General features: G+C 43.2%; 1 protein-coding gene across 1 annotated transcript in view; it reads left to right on the top strand.

Moving 5' to 3' along the window:
- Positions 1–3369: 3369 nt before the first annotated feature.
- The window catches only part of A2M (alpha-2-macroglobulin), a 29720-nt gene continuing 13306 nt past the window's right edge, over positions 3370–19783 (top strand). Inside the window, exons 1-17 of the mRNA XM_005531012.3 lie at positions 3370–3505; positions 5110–5293; positions 6322–6481; positions 7353–7405; positions 7915–7935; positions 8283–8451; positions 9689–9773; positions 10526–10649; positions 12111–12225; positions 12443–12552; positions 13052–13210; positions 14580–14807; positions 15136–15199; positions 15684–15826; positions 16489–16638; positions 17349–17519; positions 18452–18602. Of these exons, the coding sequence (XP_005531069.2) occupies positions 3420–3505; positions 5110–5293; positions 6322–6481; positions 7353–7405; positions 7915–7935; positions 8283–8451; positions 9689–9773; positions 10526–10649; positions 12111–12225; positions 12443–12552; positions 13052–13210; positions 14580–14807; positions 15136–15199; positions 15684–15826; positions 16489–16638; positions 17349–17519; positions 18452–18602 (2173 nt within the window). The 5' untranslated portion in view covers positions 3370–3419. The remainder of the gene's footprint in view (positions 3506–5109; positions 5294–6321; positions 6482–7352; positions 7406–7914; positions 7936–8282; positions 8452–9688; positions 9774–10525; positions 10650–12110; positions 12226–12442; positions 12553–13051; positions 13211–14579; positions 14808–15135; positions 15200–15683; positions 15827–16488; positions 16639–17348; positions 17520–18451; positions 18603–19783) is intronic.

The following is a 19783-nucleotide window of genomic DNA, read 5'->3' as shown; positions in this document are numbered from 1 at the left end:
GTGAAAAGAAACTGCAGCTTCTGTAAATCCAGCAGTGAAAATAAATCTCCAGAACTGACCGTACCAGACCAAAAGTGTGTACCTGTGCCATTTCTTCTCTCTGTTGGAAGGAATTAGGCAGGTTTAACCAAGCTAGTCAAGAGACTGGACTTCTGGAGTCAAAGGAATACAGATAATGCTGTGTAATTATTTAATCCACCAAGAACCTGTTTTCCTCCCCACCTCTGCCTTTTCATACTGCAGATAGAGGAAGCAGTAGACAAACCTTAATGTGATGATCTTTCAGTTCAAATAGAGCAGAGACAGATTCAGAGTTTGAATGCCACAAAAACACTGTGAATATTTGGGAGCACTGTCTTCAGTTCTGGGCTGCTCAGTACAAGAGAGACATGGACATACTGACTGGAGAGTCCAACACAGGGCCACAAATATGATGAAAGGACAGGAGCATCTCCTCTGTGAGGAGAGGCTGAGAAAGCTGGGATGGTTTGTATAAAGCAGAGAAGGCTGAGGAGAGATCTTATTGATTTTACAATCATAAAAACACAATAACCAACTTCAGCATTTCAATTCAGACTACATATTCTATTCATTACTTCATATTTTTATTATAATTGCAGGAAATCCTTACCAGCTACCAGTGGTATTATTTCCCCATCTGCTTAACAGGATGCTTAACATGAAGGTGTCGAGGTGGATAAAGACAAAAGTACAGATCTTAGCATGCTTAGCTAAGTGGATGTCTACTGAGCCTCATATAGAGTTCACTGAGATGAGAGTCTCAGGTGAGAATGTTTTACAGCAAGGGTGGGTCTGCTTTTCAATAACCATGACTGCAACAGGCAGACCTGGGAAAAACTGCAGTGTAGTAGGAGGTCAAAACTTCAGTTTTCATCTTGGGTTGTCTGGGTTACTTTGAGTAAGTAATTTTATCTGTGCCAGAGTCCATTCAACTATCAAATGATAGTTGTTCCTCACTCCCAGAAAGTTGCCAGACACTATGAAATAATGCTGAACATTTTGCTTGCTTTGTCAAAACAGTGGTAGCATCTGTAGAGGGAAACCTACCAGTTACCTTACCAGAGAATAGCACCGAAGAAACAGCTTCTCATATTATTGTGATATGTAGGTGAGATGAGCATGTCTCTGAGCTTTCCTAGTTTATCTTTGTTATAAATTTGTATTGTGATATTGGCTTTCACAGATGAATCTTATATGTTAAATACTTTTTAGCTATGTATGTACTTTTTTCTTGCTAACAAGTCTTAAGCTTAAAAGAATTTCCTAGGTACAAGGCAAGGAAGCCCCAGAGGGCAAGGACAGTGGGGCCCAAGCTGTTATCAGGAAAACAATAGAGCCCAAACTGTTATCAGCAGAAGATATGAAGCCCAGCTGCCCTCAAAAGGAAGGATGAGAGGCCCAGATGGTTATCAACAAGTGACCATTTGCAAAAGAAAGGAAACCAAACTTCAAATAATGCTGACCAGCTAGAATAATGATGACCAGCAAAAAATATGCTGACCAGCAGAAAATAAAAAATTGTAGAAAAGCATGATCTAAGAAGGCGGAACCAGGGAGGGGACATGTTTGAATATGCATAAAATCCTCAAAGCAAGAGGGGATAAAAAGAGTGTTCCCAAGATACCAGGTGTGTTCCTGACAAGCCACCAGGGCACCCGGCCGTTTTAACCCTTTGCTTTATTTCTTTTGTCTCCTAATTGTCTTTTGTTTATATTAAATTATTTTTATAATTTATTAAGTGAATCTCGTTTTTAAGACCTTGCTTGAATGTATTGAAAACATTTCTCTTGATTTTTTGGCTACAGAGCACATTTTTGACCAAGGTCCAAATGATCAGGAGCTGGCTTGGGAGCTCTGGGGGCTCTGCCACATGCAGTTCTGCATCTTGTCCAGTCGGGTTTGTGTTCCATCAATTCAGCTCCTGACCTTCACCACTGTAAATTGTTATCTTCAAAAAGGCTTTGACCAGCCCATATGTACAAATCCTCTTCTCTGTGGGTGAGGCAGATTTCCTGGGTTACATTTCTTTTGGGCAAGAAAAGCAATCTTTAGGTATCAGATGCAGAAGGAAGAGCCCAAATCTGGGCTGTCTTTTGCGCAGTCCCCAAGGAAATTGCACATGCACTACTATCCTCTTTTTTCCTATGCAGGTCTCTGCAGGGTAGGATGAGGTCTATAATGAAGGTTTGTTGCTGCACTGCACTTGGGTTTCTTAGCTCCAGAGTTCCTGAGCTTACCAAAGTTTTGATGATTATATTAGAAGAAGGGTAGGACAGACAGAAAATCATTTTATCCTGCACACTTTTTAATCTGAAAATTATGCTTTACATCCTCCAACAGAGATCTCCATTCTTTGGAGTTTGCATTAGGACTGTAAGTAAGACAGATAGTCAACTGCTGCTTGCAAGGGTAATAATTACCAGATCTATTGATCCTCCTGCTGCAGACCAAGTGGTCTAAAAACCCCCCCGTTTCCCTCTATGGTACAACATTGCCCATCACATTGCATTACATGAATCTGCACTTAATTAAACCAGGATGACTCCATCAAACAGCAATAATGTGATATAGATGTACCAATAACTCGACCTGGAACAAGAACCAGTAGAAAGAAAGTAAGACCCAGGCCATATACGTGAGAGTAGCTGCTGCTCTGGGCAGCTGGTTAATGTGTTACATGCTGTTAATGGGTCGAACTTTTGGCAGCTTCCCGTCATGTCACTGTCCCTGTTTCTGTCAGGGTGAAGGCCAGATCATTTTAGTTGACTTGGTTTTCCAGGCACTTTCTGGCCTCTTTTCCTGGCATTAGCTTTGATGTGACCTGGAACAGAGAGCAGCAGGGAACAGCAGTGGGTGGAGAGGGAAGGTTTTTTCAGTTCATTCCCTGTTTTCACAACCTGTTAATGGGAGCTAGACACACCGATGCTTGTTTCCCAAATCCTAGCTCAATCTCCTGCTCCCAGTTTGAAGGAAATCAAGCAGCTCCTGCTGTTCCAACAACCTCCATGACCAGTGCCATGTCCAGCTCCACAGAGAGAGCCCTGCCAGAAATGAAGGCCTCCCCTCAGGCTCCGCTGTTAGCCCTTCTTTCCTTAGCAACAACCTTTCCTCTTCCATTGCCTCCGTCCTGCCCCAAGAGACACAGCTCCGGCCTGCCGGGAACCCTCCCCTCCCTCTCTCCCCCAACACTGGCCTTCTGCCCAGACTTGGAGCTGCTAGTTCCAGCTCCTCCTTGCTGCCTCTCCCTGTTTCCGGATGGGCCCTGGCCCCCAGCCCTTATCTCCTCCAGCCCCTGGGCTGTTTGCAGAGGAGAGTATAAAGGGGTTGACTGGCAGAGCAGAGGGGGAGTAGAAGCAGCACTGAGTGTCTGCTTGCCTCTCCACGTCCTGCTCTGTACCATGGGGAAGAACGGGCTGCTTATCAAATCAAGCATCTTCCTCCTCCTCTTCTTCCTTCCGGGAGACACCTCACCCATCACAGAGCCGTAAGCTATGCTGGGGGGTCTCTGGGCAGGCACGAGACCTTGGTTGTATTCCTATGTCTATTTCTTTGTCCCCTCTCTTCTAACTTCTTCTATCCAGGAATAAAGACACCAGGGCTGGGTAAAATGCCTTCTACAAACAGGAACTGTAATGCTTGAGAGTGATGCAAAACAAGCTTTGAAACTGAGATTTCAGTAATACTTCAGGGTATTGACAGGATTTCAACAAAATTTTATGCACCAAATTAGTTATTTTGAAAGATAACTTTTCATAAATGTAGTTTTGGGTTGACTGTCCTACTCCCAGGTTGAAATACAGAGGAGTTGTGAGTGGCTTTTTTAGATGATAATGAAAAGAAAAAGAACAAATGGGTCATCTGGCATGCTTGGAAATGGCTTTATTTTTTAATTCACATTTTTCAGCTCAGACAATGGAATGAAAATTCTCTTCTCATCCAGGGGAATGTGACACTGTAAGACTGTGACCATCCAGGTCTGTGAGGGTATATTGTCTTGCCTCCCTCCTTCACCCCCTTTTGCCCCATTTGTATGTGAAGGGCACTTGTGTTGTGTGCATGTGTGTACATGTGTGGTAGGAACAGCACATGGAGGGTCCTGACATCCCAAAGACTTTCTCCGTTGGCTTTTTGGCAGTGTCTGTTCCTCCCCTGCAAACACGGGGCACCTCACCCATCACAGAGCTGCAAGGGGTGCAGGGGAATTTCTGAGCAAGGCTGTGCTGTAGTGCTTTCACCAAAGGCAGAGGAAACAGACAGTGGGATCTGAGGGGCCAGAGCTTGATCCGGGCAGACCGAGGGGTGGACAAAACAGTGCCAGAGCCTCTGCTACTGCTAAAGGGAATGCCTTGCCTTACTGCTTAGGTATTGAGGGCTCTTCTCCCATCTGCTCGCTGCTCTGAGTATGCCCACTGGAGGCCAGTCCTCATCCACCAAAATGGGAGCACGGTTAGCATTAGGTGCATTGGGCTTGATTTCCAGATGCAGTGCCGGGCACCGGAACTGCTGGCAATTGCCACACTGGGAAGGAAAGAGGCTGTGCAGTGATGAGCAGGGATCCCCTGTTGAGCTGAGACAGAGGGGCTTGCTTCCCTGAAAACCTGAAACTGGTTTGTGCTTTTGCTTAAGATCTGGCACCACGTTGTGGCAGTTTTTGAATCTCCGTGAGGAATGAGAGTAATGCTACAGACTCTTCACAGTGTGCAGTCAATGGAATTTATTCATTGGGTACTGACATTTGTGTGGCTCCTGAATGCTACCAACAGTGTCTAGCAAAGGTGATAATTGAGTTCCCCCCCTTTATTCAGGATCCCAGGAGGAAGTGCTGCTGTTGTGCCAAAACCTAGAAAAACACATCCTTTCCAGATGTTTGAGTGGAGGATTTCCTCTGGTATTTTACATTTGAGACCAGCTTCTCTGCTTTCCCCTGCTGCTACAGATGTGCTGGAAATCTTGTTACACTCTTAGAAAATGCAACCTTCTCCCTGTGCGGCGAAAGCTGTAGTCATCAGATTGGTTTGTTTGTTCTTTATGCCCAGCTCATGTTACTTGTTCCTGCTCCTCTGACCTATCATTCTCCCTTGTTCCTAGGCAGTACCTGGTGCTGGTGCCCTTTCTGATACACACGGATTCTCAAGAGAAAGTCTGTGTCCAGCTGACTCACCTGAACGAGTCTGTGACGCTGAGTGCCACACTCGAGTACCTAGGGGAGAACAGGAGCTTGATTGATGATGTGGTGTCAGAGAAAGATGTGTTCACCTGCATCCCTTTCTCTGTGAGTATCTCATCCCTGTGGGATGATCCTTTGTGCCAGGCATAAAATGTAAAGGCACTGAGAAGTAATGACCAGAGTAACACTGTGTAGATGTTCACTTACCTCTTGGCTAAAGGTGTGTTCATGTCCATCCTCAACACCCTCTTACTGCTGACATCTCCTTAGTACGCTAAATGACTGTGAGATGCTGAATCCTAGAAAGCCACCCCCTTTCTAGGACAGGAGAAGAAAGTGGGTTTAGTATATTGATACTCCTGATGGCTGTTTAGTGAAATGGCTTTCTGCATCATCCTTCAGCATCCTCAATTTGTCACTTAAGTGCCTTCAAATTGTAGTAGAGCTTTTGGACCTTAGATACTCAGATACTGGATTAATTTAAGAACATAGAGCTGTGATTGCCTGTATCTGAAAAAAAAACCAAAACAGCAAAGCAGGAAATTTTAATTTAATGTAATTGAAAGCCCCAGGGACTATAGTGAGTTGTAGGCAACTAGGAAACCTGATCATTTAGCTCAGAGCCTGGATTATGTCTTTGGCCTGAAGAATGAAGAACTGGTCTTCAGGACACTGAAAAGGTTGGCATTTTTATATTGGTTTGTCAGATGTAGGCTGAAGACTGACTTGGTCACTTATGAAAGAGAGGTATAGATGTTTGGTTTGAAAAGGAAATGTTCTGCGAGGACTAGGGACATAACCTGAAAGAGGAGACAGACTCTTCCATTCTGTATGTGAATGTCAAAGGGAAAAGGATAGAAAGGTTTGGCCAGGGTAGTAAGAATTTTGAAAGATTGTGTGCTAGGGCTAGGAGTTCCTTTGCTGCTTAGTACTTGCACAATCACTGCACAGGAGGAGGAATGGGTAGGAATAAGAGACAAATAAAAATCAGTCTCTTGTTCCTGATTATAGTTCCTCTCACTTCTGTGCTGGGTCCTTCAGGATTATATTAGATCTCTTATTTCATGAAAGCTATTTCAGTTCAGGAAGCCTTTAAATATGGTCAGTTACATCGTTTCCTTCTTACTTGCCAGCTTCCAAAATCAAGAGTCCCATTACCAGTCATGTTTCTCACTGTGACGGTGACGGGAGCCACGCTGCAGTTCAGCAGCCGCAAATTAGTGGCAGTCCAGAACTCCGAGAGCTTGGTCTTCATCCAGACAGACAAACCCATCTACAAGCCTGGACAGACAGGTACCAGGAAATGGATGGAGATTTGCATTTGAAACAAACATTTGTACTAAAACTGTTGGATCATGCTGGCCAGATATGGGTTGCTTTCAGTGGGAGTCAGAACTGCAACCTCATGGCTGAGACTTATGTTTTATTGCTCCATATAGGGAAAATTTGGGGAATCTTAAGATGAATGCACTTATCTGCACCTCCCACTCTCACTGTGGGCTTTCTTGCTGTGGTCCATGCAGTTAGGAGGTCTAAAAATTATTATCTGATTAAAACCAGAGTAAGACTGGATATTTATGCTATAGAGAACAGGGCCAAAACTCAGACTAAGTCATGAAATAACTTCCAAAGAAGCAGCTGGTTTTGCTCAATGAAGACAGAATGAATTATGTAAGCTATTTATTTCTTCTGGGCCAGTGATCTCCTAAATTTGGCCTGGATTAAAACAAATGTCTTAAAAATTCCCTCTCCATCCAGAGCCAACACAAATTTGCAGCTAAGTGCTGAAGTAATTTGCTTGCATTCATCCTTCCTAGGAAATCAGTCTAGTTATAACAAAATTAGAAGACCGATGTAAATTTTGGCATAAAAATGCCTCATTGCAAAGTAGACAAAGGCAACTTAAATTTAACTTAGGTCTCGATTAATGAGATTGTGATGCCCATGATCAGTAAGATGTTCACACTGCTGTGGATTTGCTCTTAACATCCTCTTATTCATATATCCATAGTTGATAGGTAACCTTCTTGCATGACCTAGCATTCTAGTAAATGGAATCCCCTTAGAAGAGAACAGCGCTGTTGTCTGTTGTACCATTTGTTTTTGCAACTGATTTTTCTGGTTACTGATTGCACTGTGGAACTTCACTGTCTTTTTCCATCAGTCCTGTTCAGAATTGTTTCTCTGGATGAAGAGTTCCAACCTGTGAATGAAATGGTAAGCATAATACTTGTTTTTCAACTTATTTTGCCTTAAGTCAAATGTAGGTAAAGGGAGGAAGAATAGTCTCTGTTGGGGAGAGCTCTCAGTACACTGAGATAACAGTGAAAATTCTGGGTCACTTCAGATCTTTTTAAAAGGATCTGTTGTCAAATTTCTGCACAAGGCTGCCTTCTGAATTCTTGGAAAGGTTTGACAAACTGCAAATGGACAGTGCTGGTGTAAACAGTGTGCAATCTGCCATTACCACAATGTACACCTGTTCTTATTAGCACTGCAGATCATCCAGTTTGTAATTAGTAATTTTGGCTTTCTTTTGTGCCTGAGACAAAGGATTGTCCCCCTCTTTTCACACCCAAAATGCTCTGATCATCCATACCAGGAACTTTTTTCCTTGCCCCATTGGATGATTAGCTTTTACCCTGAAATGTGATCATTGCCTTAGTCATTTGACTGTGTTGCTTGCACTCTGTCTAAACATGCTGCTTCCTTTCTTCTTTTTCTAGATTCCACTGGTATATATTGAGGTAGGTACAAACATTTAATTCACATTCACATCTATTGCACCTCAACCTGGGCAGAGAAAACAAGTTGCCTCAACAGGACTCATGTTTATTTTTTGTATTAAGCTGGTCCATTACATCAATTCAGCTGTACAGAGTTTTAACTCATATGGTGGCTACCATGTACCCAGGCCCAGGTTACAGCTCCTCTGTCATTCTGCCATGTACTTCCTCCAAAACTCTGCTAGTGCTCTCCATTCCTGGCCTGCAGCCTCTTGAAACACAGGGGCTGTCCCTCCCTTCACTGCTTTCACTAGACTTCATTGCAGACTCTCGTTCTCAAAATCTCCTTGTGATCACATTATCTGTAGGACCCAAAGAAAAATCGTCTGTACCAGTGGACAAACGTAGAGTTAGAGATGGGATTTATACAGCTGTTCTTCAACCTCACCTCTGAACCTATCCAAGGGACCTACACGGTGGTGGCACAGAAGGCTGCTGGGAAGACAGTTCAGCATACTTTCTCTGTGGAGGAATATGGTAATTGTCACAACAATTTCAAGTTCGTAACACCTAGTCCCATGGGACATGAAGTATTAATTGAACACCATAGCAGATCTGACCAGGATGTCCAGCATTGCTGGAAATTTGTTTCTGTGTCCTTTCCCTCCCAAGAATCATCTCTTTGGGAGGAGAAGACTGAAGGACTTGAGTGACCTTGACTCCTCCCTAAGCCCCAGACCATGGAGTGCAGCTCTTCAGAATGCCCACCTCAGCAAGGCTCCTATAAGGAGGAGCAAAGTGCTTGGATCAGTCTGTGCTGATAGGCACAAGCCTTACCTCCTTTCAGAGGTAAGGCTTTCCTTTTTCCTTTCAGAGGAGCATTTAGGCCATGGCCTCATCTCCAGTTGGCTACATACCTGCCAAATGTCACACCATAAGTCTGGGTCTAGGCTGGAGCTGTCTAGGCTGTAAATTAAGATCTTTTTTTCTGCCCCACAATCTAAGACTGTAGCTTATGTGATGCTGTAGTGCCTTAACCTCCCTTTGGTGCTCTCACCTCTATGGCAGTTCCATCTGCTTGGCTAGAAAAATGGTAGCCCAGTACACACCAGCACATGATGACAACCAGCATATCTTCCCACCCCAGCAAGCCAGCTGCAGCCCTTGTTACATGGTCTGACATGACCTGGCTCATGCAGCAGAGAGGTGTCCTGGCAGATGAGTCTCAAAGTGCTTTGACCTCTTCCAGCTGCAAGATTCTGCTCTGTCCTGTGCCGTGAATCCCCTCCTAGTTCTCCCAGGACACTCACCATCCACTTCCCCTCCTGCAGCTGGGTGTGGATGGGATGCCACCCTGTGCTGTATCACTGGGGAAGCCAGGGTGTCTTCCTGTTTTGAACACTGGTAAGATCTCCATGCTTTGAAAATGCAGATACCAGGCTGCAGTCTGTATATTTGTGGAAAACCTCTGTGGATTTCTCTCTCTTTTACTATATCTTACTGCTGTGGGACTGACAGCCCATGTGTTACCTATGAAGTTGCTATATTTTAATAGCTGGTGTAATAATCTTGTCCTCTTACCTGGCGCAATGCTTGACTGAGGGGTTCTCAATGACTTCAGTGGGATGTGCAGGTGCCCGAAGCCTCTAAAATCTGACCATTTAGATGTAAGAGGTTTTTAGGTAATTTGTAAGAATAGCCTCTGAGTGCCTTTGTGTGTCATTCTGATGTTATTCCTTACCACATAGACTGTTTTCCTTTGGTTCTTCTGCAGTGTTGCCAAAATTTGAAGTGACAGTGAAAATGCCCAAAGTCATCAGCATTCTTGATGAGGAACTGAAGGTGACAGTTTGTGGACTGTAAGTGTCATTCTTTCAAGTTCTGCTTGGTTTCAGTGTTTTCTTGAGTTGCTGATGAAAGTTCAGTTGGGAGGCTGAGAGATGAGACTTTATTATATTTCTCAATCCTTTTGGGGTCCCAGGACCAAGTAGAATATATCTGCTGTTAGACAAAAAGCAACAGTTACTGTTTGATGCACTTTGTATGTAACATACAGAAACATATTTTTGATCTGTTTTTTTGTGAGAGTGTTTCTTGCATATTTTTTGACTCATTGAGGATTTCACACCAGCTGCAGTGCAAGGGATGAGGTCTTTAATTCAGTTTACTCAGGAATGATGTTTGAACTGTATCTTCTGCTTGTTATTGTGGAGAGGAAACCCTAAGGGATGCAGCTGTCCTCTCCTTTGGGCCACCTCACTGGATTCCACCTTGCAGCATGCTATACACCCTGCAGGGAGAGCCATGGCTTGGGCTGAAGAGTGAGAGTAAAGACCCAGTGCTATTACATACATAAAGTTCTATCAGAGTTGGGGGGTTGGGTAGATGCTTGCAACATGTTCTCCAGGATGAGGGGAATGCTCAACAAAATCAGCATTAGCATATGGTACCAGATTCCTTTCTGCTTTTTATTTCCTATGATGACCCTGTGTATCCTGGAGGCAACTCTAGGGAAAAAAGCTGGCATCAATGGGGATGAGCCTGTAATTTTTCTACATCCCTCTTACATTCCTAATGTCTCTGTTTTCCTTTCAATCCTCCCTGCTTGTAGATACACATTTGGGAAGCCTGTTCCTGGCCTCGTGAACTTCCGTGTCTGCCGGAAGTATGAACGTGCAGGCATATCCTGCTATGGTGAAGAGGCTAGAGCAGTCTGTGAGGAGTTCTCTGGACAGGTGAGTCAGGATTACTCTGGTGGGTAGAGTGATTGGAGAAAGTGTTATTGAGCATGCCTTGTAGGCACAGGCTTGCTCTGAGTACTTGCAGACATAGTGTTAACGTGTGGTGAGGCACTGGCACAGGTTGCACAGAGAAGCAGTGGATGCTGCATTCCTGTAAGTGTTCAAGGCCAGGTTGGATGGGATTTTGAGCAACCTGGTCTTGGGAGATGGCCCTTCCTATGGCAGGGAAATTAGAACTTTGATGGCCTTTAAGCCCTGTTCCAACCAAAACCATTCTGTGATTCTATGATTCTGTGAAAATCCATGTATTTTAAGGAGGGCTGAAGGATGAGAGAAGATTGAGTGCAAGATGAAATGTGGAAGGTAAAAATAAGGGGAAAGGTCTGAGCAATAAGAGCAATGTGTGTAAAGGCTAGAATTTTATGAAGAATTAAGAGGTGAAAGAAGGAACAGAAAGGTCAGATGGAGTGTAGAGACTAAGAGCAAACTGAGATAGAAAAGCCATGGGCAGTGAGAACTGAGTTGGAGTTGGCTTACACTGGAGACAGTGTATGGGGACAAAAGCTGGTGTTAGAAGAAGGAAAGGGGCAGAAACCAGGAGAGAGGCTGATGCATTTTGAGCAAGAAGGAAAGAGCTATGGGTTTAGCAGCAGTGGTTAAGACAGGCAGGAAAAAAACCCAATTTTTTTCACCTTTTGACTGGCAAGAGCGAAACTGAAAGGTGTGTTGAAGCACAGGCAGGTGCAACAATACTAGGTTAATTGACAGAAGTTAGAGTAATAGCAATTGTGGAAATATGTCAGGAGAAGAAAGCATGTAGAAGATGTTCTTGTGGTCCCTGGGCTCTGCTACAGCATGAGACACATGAGTCCACAGCTACCTCTGCCACTACTGTTGTTACCCATGTCAAAAGAAAATATAAATACTGTGCTACTAACCTCTCTTCCAGGCATCTCTTCTGTGGAGACTTGCCTTCTACATGAATTTGCTGAAGAGAGGTGGCAAGCTTTGGAAATACTTTTCCAGCTGTCATCTGCTTTCTACAAATACACAGGCTTTGGTTTATGTATCACTCATATGGCTTACGCATTTTAAGTAAGCAGCTTTATTTTCTAACAAGCCTGGTGCCTGACAAACATTTTTTATGTGGCATACATTGACTAATTCCCTGTGCACTCGTACCAAGTGTTGGCAGCTTCAAACTTCTTAAACATACACAAAAATTGTCTAGTTTGCAAAATTTTTTTCTCTAATGCTGCTGTAAGTACCTCAATATGCTTTTTGCTAAGTTATTTATGCATTTTTCTAGTTTTGATAAAAGCATCAGAGGTAAATTATCTGTGAGGTTATAGGCTTCTCCTTCAGTTCAGAGCAACACACAGTGATGGATTCATTAAGTTGAATAAGCATTGTATAAATGAGAATATAATGGTCTTGTTTGTTTTCCTCCAACAGACAGACATCTATGGCTGCATTTCTGAAGTGGTAAAGACCAAATTATTCCAGCTCAAGAGAAGTGGTTATGAGAATAAGCTCCATGTAGAGGCTAAGATTAAAGAGGAGGATACAGGTATGGATCATGAGAGAGCCATGTAATGTGCCCAGGAGAGAGCAGCAGAAGGATTTGCCCAGTAGGAATAAGGAATAAAAGGAGACTCTTAGAGTTTTCCTGCCTCTAGTCCAGGACCATCAAGAAAAGAGTTTGTCTAGCAAAGGAGGGTTGGCCTAGAGTAAAAGGAATTCTGGTCAGGCAGGAGCAAATTAGTTCTTCATGCTTCTTTCTGCAGGAGTGGAGTTGACTGGAACAAGCTTCTCTGAGATCACCAGGACCATTAGCAGAGTCATGTTTGTGCTTTCAGATACTTACTACAAGCGAGGAGTCCCCTTCTTTGGGCAGGTAGGGAAACCATGAGAATGGAATGCCATGAGTGCCAAGCAGTGATGCTACTGAACCTTCTGGTCAGATGTATGCCCTAAACTCTGCAAGGATGCTGGACATCAGTGCTGCTAAAACCTGTGGGTCTCCTTTCCTCTGAAGGCTGTCAAACTGGGGAACAGCAGCTGAGAGCACAGCCCTCATTCTGTCCTTGTGCTTCTCCCTCTCCAGTCCACTAAAATTCTCCTTCTACAGTGACCTGTATAATTGGAGGCCTCAGGGGTGTGAGCGCATGTCATTCTCCACATCCACTCCTCTGACCCAGGGGCAGAGATAAGAAAGAGGCAGAGAAAAAGTATTCAGAAAGTTTGCAGCTGTCTCCAAAAGAGATAGATGTAAAGTGCTGTTGAGGCTTCCTTGTCTGACATGGGCTCAACATCTTTACCTTGGTGTTCTACCAGTCTTGTTCAGGTGGCAGCTATCCCTCTCCTTCTAAGCTGTACTGGTTTTGTTCCTCCAGGTGAAATTAGTGGATGGGTCTAATGCTCCAATTGCCAATGAAACAGTGAGAATTTCTTTTCAAGGAGGACAGGAACAAAACTATACAACAAATGAAGAGGGCATAGCAGAGTTTGCCCTAAACACTTCCTCACTGGCCTCTGAAAATATTGGAATTAGGGTAAGTCCTTTGGGCAGAGAAGGTAATGAAGCCCCCCACAGGGCTGGAAGCTCTAAAGTTTCTACTATATATGCAAAAGTAGTTAGATTATTATTCCTTCTTGGTTGAGTGAACCTTGACACAAGTTTGGTGGAAATAGCCATACAGTAGACTGAGGTTCCAGGTCACAATTGCACTTATCTTGTAAACACTTGATTTCTGCTTGGCAGTTGCAATACAGGATTAGAGGGAACATCAAGAGGTCATAATAGTCTATTCTGCTTCAAGGGATCGCCAGCCCTACATAGTCAAGGATGGGTCTATCTCCAATCTGCACATCTCAGAGTTTAATTTAGTATTTCAAGTTTTTAAGTACAGCTCCTGGGTTTTTTTTGGCAGGGGCAGGGGGCTGGTTTGGGTTTTTTGTTTGTTTGTTTGTTCATTTGATTTTGCTTTGCTTTGGTTTGTTGTAGAATTTGTGTGTCTGGGACAAACAAGTGCTGCCAAGCATCTCTTTGTTAGTGGGAAATGCAATTTGTTGTGTCATATGCATATGTTGTAATATCACATCCTGGAGTAGTGGAGAATATTTGTGTATAGAATTATGTTTGCTCTTCTCCCTACAATTCCCTTGTTACAGATTAAAACCATTAAACATTTTCCAGAAGTTACTGGATGCTTGAAGTTTTCAGATTTTTGCAAGATAAAGAAAAGGCAAGAATTCACGGGTATAATGAGAAAGATAAAGAAAAAAGGTCACATGAGGCACATCAAATGCTGAAATAGCACCCTTTTAAATGTGAAATATCTTCCCCTTGCTCTCATTTTTAAGAGGACTCTCTCTTGTAAACTTCTATGCAGTTTAGGTTTTAAATTATTAGTTGGAGATTGTCCTCCTATTCTATAGGATCTGTAGCTTGATCTTGGCACTGGCAATATCTGAACTGAACAGAACTATCCCTTCTTCAGTGCTGATGACAAGGAAAGAAATGAAAATTGGCCTTTTTTTACCCCCTATAGACTAACTAGAATATTGGTGAGGGCAAGGCATTAGTGTAAAAGGCCCTGAAAGTGACACTGATGGTAAACAAAAATCTAATATGACTCAGCTTGTTTGATGCAAACTCCATCTACTCTGGGAGTGAGATTATTACCAATGATTTGCTAAAGATACCACCATCCTCTCTTGCACTTTCCAAACTGATGTGTTGGGGGATTTTTGGTTTTCTTTTGTTTGTTTGTTTTAAATTTTTTATTAATCTTGTAGATTTCCTTTTTATTTCAGTACCAAAAAAAATATTAAAGCTTTAAATATTAGGCCATGAATTTTTGTCTCCAGTTTGGCTACCTGTGTTTGAGGATCTATATATGTATTGTTCTCCTTTTCCAGGCAGTTCATAAACCAAACATCTTCTGCTATGAACGTTCCTGGGTTGTTCCATATTATGAAGAAGGTTATCTCCAGCTAAAGCGCTTTTACTCTCCCAGTAATAGCTTCCTCAAAATTGAGCCCAAGTCCAAGCCACTAAGCTGTGGCTCCTCCACAGAGATCCAGGTGCATTATATCCTTACTCCAGAGGCTGTAGGAGACCAGAAGAAAATCACCTTTTACTACCTGGTAAGTTTGCACCTGCCATACCTTGCGGTTGTCACTGAAAATTATAGGGGGATTAGAAATACAATCTGTGGTTTGCGGCAGCAGTCTTTAAACACTTTCTTGTCATCCTTCATTTGTTATTTAGAAACAAAAAGGAGGGTCTGGGTTGGGAGTTAAGACGTAAGGATGTCCCTGTGCCCTCTGGGTGAGCACAGGGATTCTGTTACAGGGAGGCGGAGAGCTGGGTGTGAGCACAGACACACAGCTCAGTTGCTGTCCTTGCAGGGCCCCTCACTTTCAGGTTTGGCTAATGCAAAACCACGATCACAACGAAGTTTCTCCTGTTCAGGTGATGGCCAAGGGAAACATTAAGCGAGGAGGCACTCACATTCTGGATTTGGACCAGGAAAGTGGTGAGTTCCTCTCCCCCACCAAATTATCACTCTTATGCAGGGCTAGGCAACAGTGGCAGACCTACAGTCTGCTTTCATGTAAATGTAGGGATCGACATCTGCATGTTCTCTAAGATCTGGGAAGAGTTTGACCTTCATTTTCTCTGCCTTTAGGCTTTTCACAGTTTTTCTCTAATCCCCTGTGCTGCTGTCTTTCTCCTGACACTGCATTTTCTGGGGCTTCAGTGCTCCTTGGAGATACATCTGATCGTCTGTTTTTAGAAGCTGAAGCAGAGTTAATCATACTTGTGCACTGGAAAACAGGCCTTTTCAGTCAGACAGAGAGACTTACACCTCTCTGTGAACACCAATTCATCCCACTTGGATGCCTGGAATTTCATAATTTGCTAGGATAAAGTTCAGCATAAAGTCAAACCTAGAATTTTGGCTGCTCTAAAATAAAGTTTTTTGCACCTTAACTTTTTGCCATTGTTTTGTTTGCTAGACAATGGTGTCTTCTCACTTCAGCTGTCTGTACAAGCTGATATTGCTCCAGTGGCCCAAGTACTTGTCTACACCACGGTCCCCAGCAGGGAGGTGATTGCTGATTCAGCCAAGTTCAACACAGAATTGTGTTTCAACAATAAGGTAAGTGTCCACTCCATGAGGGAGCAGCCACCAGACTGCAGTGTGTTCAAGTTCACTTATTTAGATTTAGCCTGGTAAAGCTAATTTCTTTAGATATATTTAACACTGGACAAGCAAAGTATCAATTGTTGCAGGTAACTTCACTGCTTACTGGTTTGTGCTAACCTGGAGGAGATCAACTGCTAGAAAAAAGTGCTAGCAGGGTCTACACTGATAAAGCCCCATTTAGCAACTGGTCAAAGCTACTGATCCTGCAGATGGTCCTGGCTAGGAAAAAGAGAATAAGAGCAAAGTTTTTGCAAGTTGGTTTTCTCTCCACATACAGTTTCTGGGTGCAGTACAGTGACCAGTTCAAGGACATGCTCCACCATCTGATCACATCTAGCCCCTATGTGGGATTGCCTCAACACATTCACAATGACTACAAAACCCAAAACCACCTTAAAAATTTTATGAGCAATTGTGATGCTTGAAGTTGCCAAGAACTCTTGGTTCTGATTCCCCTGGCACCGCTGGAAGGGAACAGTAGCCCAGAGAAAGTGTAGAGAGTAGTGTACATGCATATGTAAAGTTAGAACTGACCGCACTCAACTGGAAGTTGAGTCAAGGAAAAGTCCTGTGAGAGCAGGGCATCTGTGACATAGCTTTTCCTGTGGTTACAGGTGGACTTAAGCTTCTCCCCTTCAGAAGGCCTGCCTTCCTCGGATGCTCACTTGCAGTTCCGAGCCTCCCCAAACTCACTGTGTGCTGTGCGTGCTGTGGACAAGAGCGTTCTCCTCATGAAGCCAGAAGCTGACCTGTCACCCACCTCTGTAAGCTCTTGGTCTGTGGAACGGGTTGGAGCCTGGTCAGAGCAAGAGCAGCCAGTGCTGGGGTGGAAACAGGGAACAGTCCCTCTTGTCAGAGGTGACACAGGGAAGCTTCCCTGTGCTGCTTCTCATCTTCCTCCAGTGGGCAAAAAGATGAGAATGGGGCAGCAGTTGTTTCTTAGGACTTATGTGTGATTTTAGGGATGGAAATTAGAAAGCCCTTTTAAGGGCTCTGCTTGTCTTGCTAGAGCCAAATGCTGTTGTGTGTTTGATGATAATTTTTCTGTTATTTTCCTCATGCATGGATTAAATTTCTTGGGGTAGCATCCAGAAGTGTCAAAGAGTTTATTTGCCTTTTATTATTTTATTTTATTTCATTTTATTTATCTTTTTCTGCCTTTTATTTTGCCAAGCAGAAAATGACAGTCCCTCAGTAGGGACAAAGTATTATAGATGGTTTGGCCAATGTTATTGTTTACATATTTGAGCCATAATAACCAGAGTAACATGCAGAACATAAAAAAAGGGGCAGTATCTCCAAATGTTGATCTCTTTTTTGATTCCCAAACTCTTTCTGCTGTCAGCACAGGGAGGACTATGGCAATGTGGATGTATGTGCTGGTGATGTGAGTGTTACGGTGCTTGCATCCGACTCCCTCAGTTGTGTTTCATAACAATGGATGCTAAAATTCCAAATACTCTCTTTCTCCAAGGTGTATAACTTACTTCCAGTGAAGGAATTCCATGGCTATGTCTATGGTTCAAATGTACCAGTGGAGGAGCCCCAGTGGAATTGCATAACCATGGAGCCAATAGTTCGGAATGGGATCACCTATGTTCCAGTAATGGGGGTGAATGAAGAGGACACTTACAGCATCCTAAAGGTACAGCCCTCCTGGCCTGGTTAGGGAGTGGAGTGGGAGAATGATTGAGAATGCTTAAGCCTTCTGTGGCATCATGAAATTTAACAAGGGAAGGGTTTGTGCATCTGAATGATCTGACACTTCTTTTTATCCAGAGGCATGTTTGGTGAGAGTCATAAGCTTTACTTGTCTTGACAGATATGCTTCATACTTGATGGAAAAGGGATTAATCTCAAAGTTTTCTTACAGGAAAAGGTTTGAGGTTGACTTGAAGTGAGGTTCTAATTGGAGGTAAATGATCCCATGTGTAGAAGCTAGGGCCTGGCAGCTCGGAAGATATCGGGATGTAACAGAAAGATAGTAACCCCCCTCCTCTTTAGTGTATGGTAATGACTCCTGTAATTAGCCAATAGCACCTAGCTGTGATGAAAGCAGATGGGAGTAACGGTGTGGACCTAGGTTATAAAATGTCAAATTCTCCAGCAATAAACGCCATTTTCTGCCATCCATCACATTGATGTCTGTGTGTGGGTTTGGGCCGAGTGGCCAGGGGAGGCCACCATGCTGCTCTTGAACCAGGGTGTCTGCCTTGCTAAGGCAACACCCATGCCATTATAGTTACCTAGAATAAATCAGTTCATCCTTGAGCTGCATTGTAGTCACAGACATTTCATTCCAGAGAGAAAACCATATATCTTCTTCTTGGCTAATCCTGACCCCTAGGCTGAAACTGGGCTGGAAGCAGTGTCTTAGAAAAAGAGGAGATATATCCTTTGGTCTCTCTGAGCCACCCTGGCACTCAGACCTAAGGACTGGGGGATCATCTTAAGGTCCAATCCACACACCGGAACAACTTCTCCATTTTGAGGCAGAAAAATGTCAGTGTGAAGTCTGTTGTATAAGCCTCCACAGGATTCAGTAATAAAAAGATGTGTTTTGTTTTTCTCCCATAGGAAATGGGTTTAAAGGTTTTCACAAACACCAATGTGAGGAAACCTTGGATTTGTGGCCCTAGTAATCACATCTATGATGCCCATCAATCAGCTGGCATAGGAGCACCTGGAGCCATGGCTGTACCAGCCATGTATCAAATGAGGACAAGCGGTAAAGGAACTTGGTTTTGTTATCACTCCTGTTCTCAACAGAGGTCCTGCTTGTATTTTGGGGTGAATACTTAAACAAGAGCTGGGCTTGTGAACTGAAACCTTGGAAGCAGTACTGAGCTGATGGGTTAGTAGATTTCAGCTTCTGAATGGTTTGTGTAGGTCTACGGACAAGCTTTGGTAACTTCTTATTAGAAATCAGCAGAACCAGACAGTGTTCAAGAACTGGCAGAGCAGAGGATATTATCCTGCTCATAAATTCTCTGTTCATTGGGCTTTTACAGTAGACTTCTATTGCTAGATTATCACTTACAGAGTCTCCAAGACCATTTTCAGGCTGTTCTCATCAACTCAGCCAGTCTTATGCATAGTCAAAACCATGAAGTGGGTGACAATTTTTCAGTGATGAGTTGGGACTTTGGGAGCTTAGCATGGAAAGACATATATGGTAGAAGTCCATGGAAATAGGCTCATCCTATTATCCTGTTTTTAAGGGTTACCTCAACTCTTACACTGTAAGGGTTTGGGCAACAGAATTGGCCCTATCATCCTTCAGTCTCATACTAAGAGTTTTCCTTTGGCACTAGAACCTGTGCTTTTGTATGTGTCCAGTTTGAAAACAATTTCAGCTTCTGACAGATGCAGGATAGATGCCTTTTAATTATTTTAAACTGAAATAAGCAGCAGTAAGAAGACTGAAATACCACAATAGAAAAACACAGGCAAGCCACCTTCCACTTTTGCCAGGAGCAATGTGATATATCTCTGATAGCCTCTTTCACCTGTCCCTGAGACCTTCTCAGGCTCTGGAGACGCCTGTTGCACAACTAGTACTAATACTTTTTAGCTACTCAATTGTTATCCAAATGCAGAAATCCAATTAGCCAAAGTAAAGATGATGAAAATTAGAATGTCCTTAAGAACTTTTCTTCTTTTTCTGCTTGGATGCATTTCTCTTTCTGTTTGTGAAAGCCAAGCAAACCAAGTCCCACCCACCCCATCTTTGTTTTCCAGTTATTGAAAAGTAAAGTAAAACAAAATGTTTAAACAAATTTCATCCCAAACACAGAATATTTCATTTGGAATAAATTTAGTATGTGAAAACTTTGTTTTAGTCAAAATGGCTTTTTTTACCCTTCCTGTATTCCAGCTGCATGTTTTTATTTTGAGCATTTTCAGCCT

The sequence above is a fragment of the Pseudopodoces humilis genome, chromosome 2 (genome assembly GCF_049639895.1).
Source record: "Pseudopodoces humilis isolate 2021_Gansu_Grassland_sample_001 chromosome 2, ASM4963989v1, whole genome shotgun sequence".
In the NCBI taxonomy this organism is placed as follows: domain Eukaryota; kingdom Metazoa; phylum Chordata; class Aves; order Passeriformes; family Paridae; genus Pseudopodoces; species Pseudopodoces humilis.
This window is presented reverse-complemented; position numbering and strand designations above follow the sequence as displayed.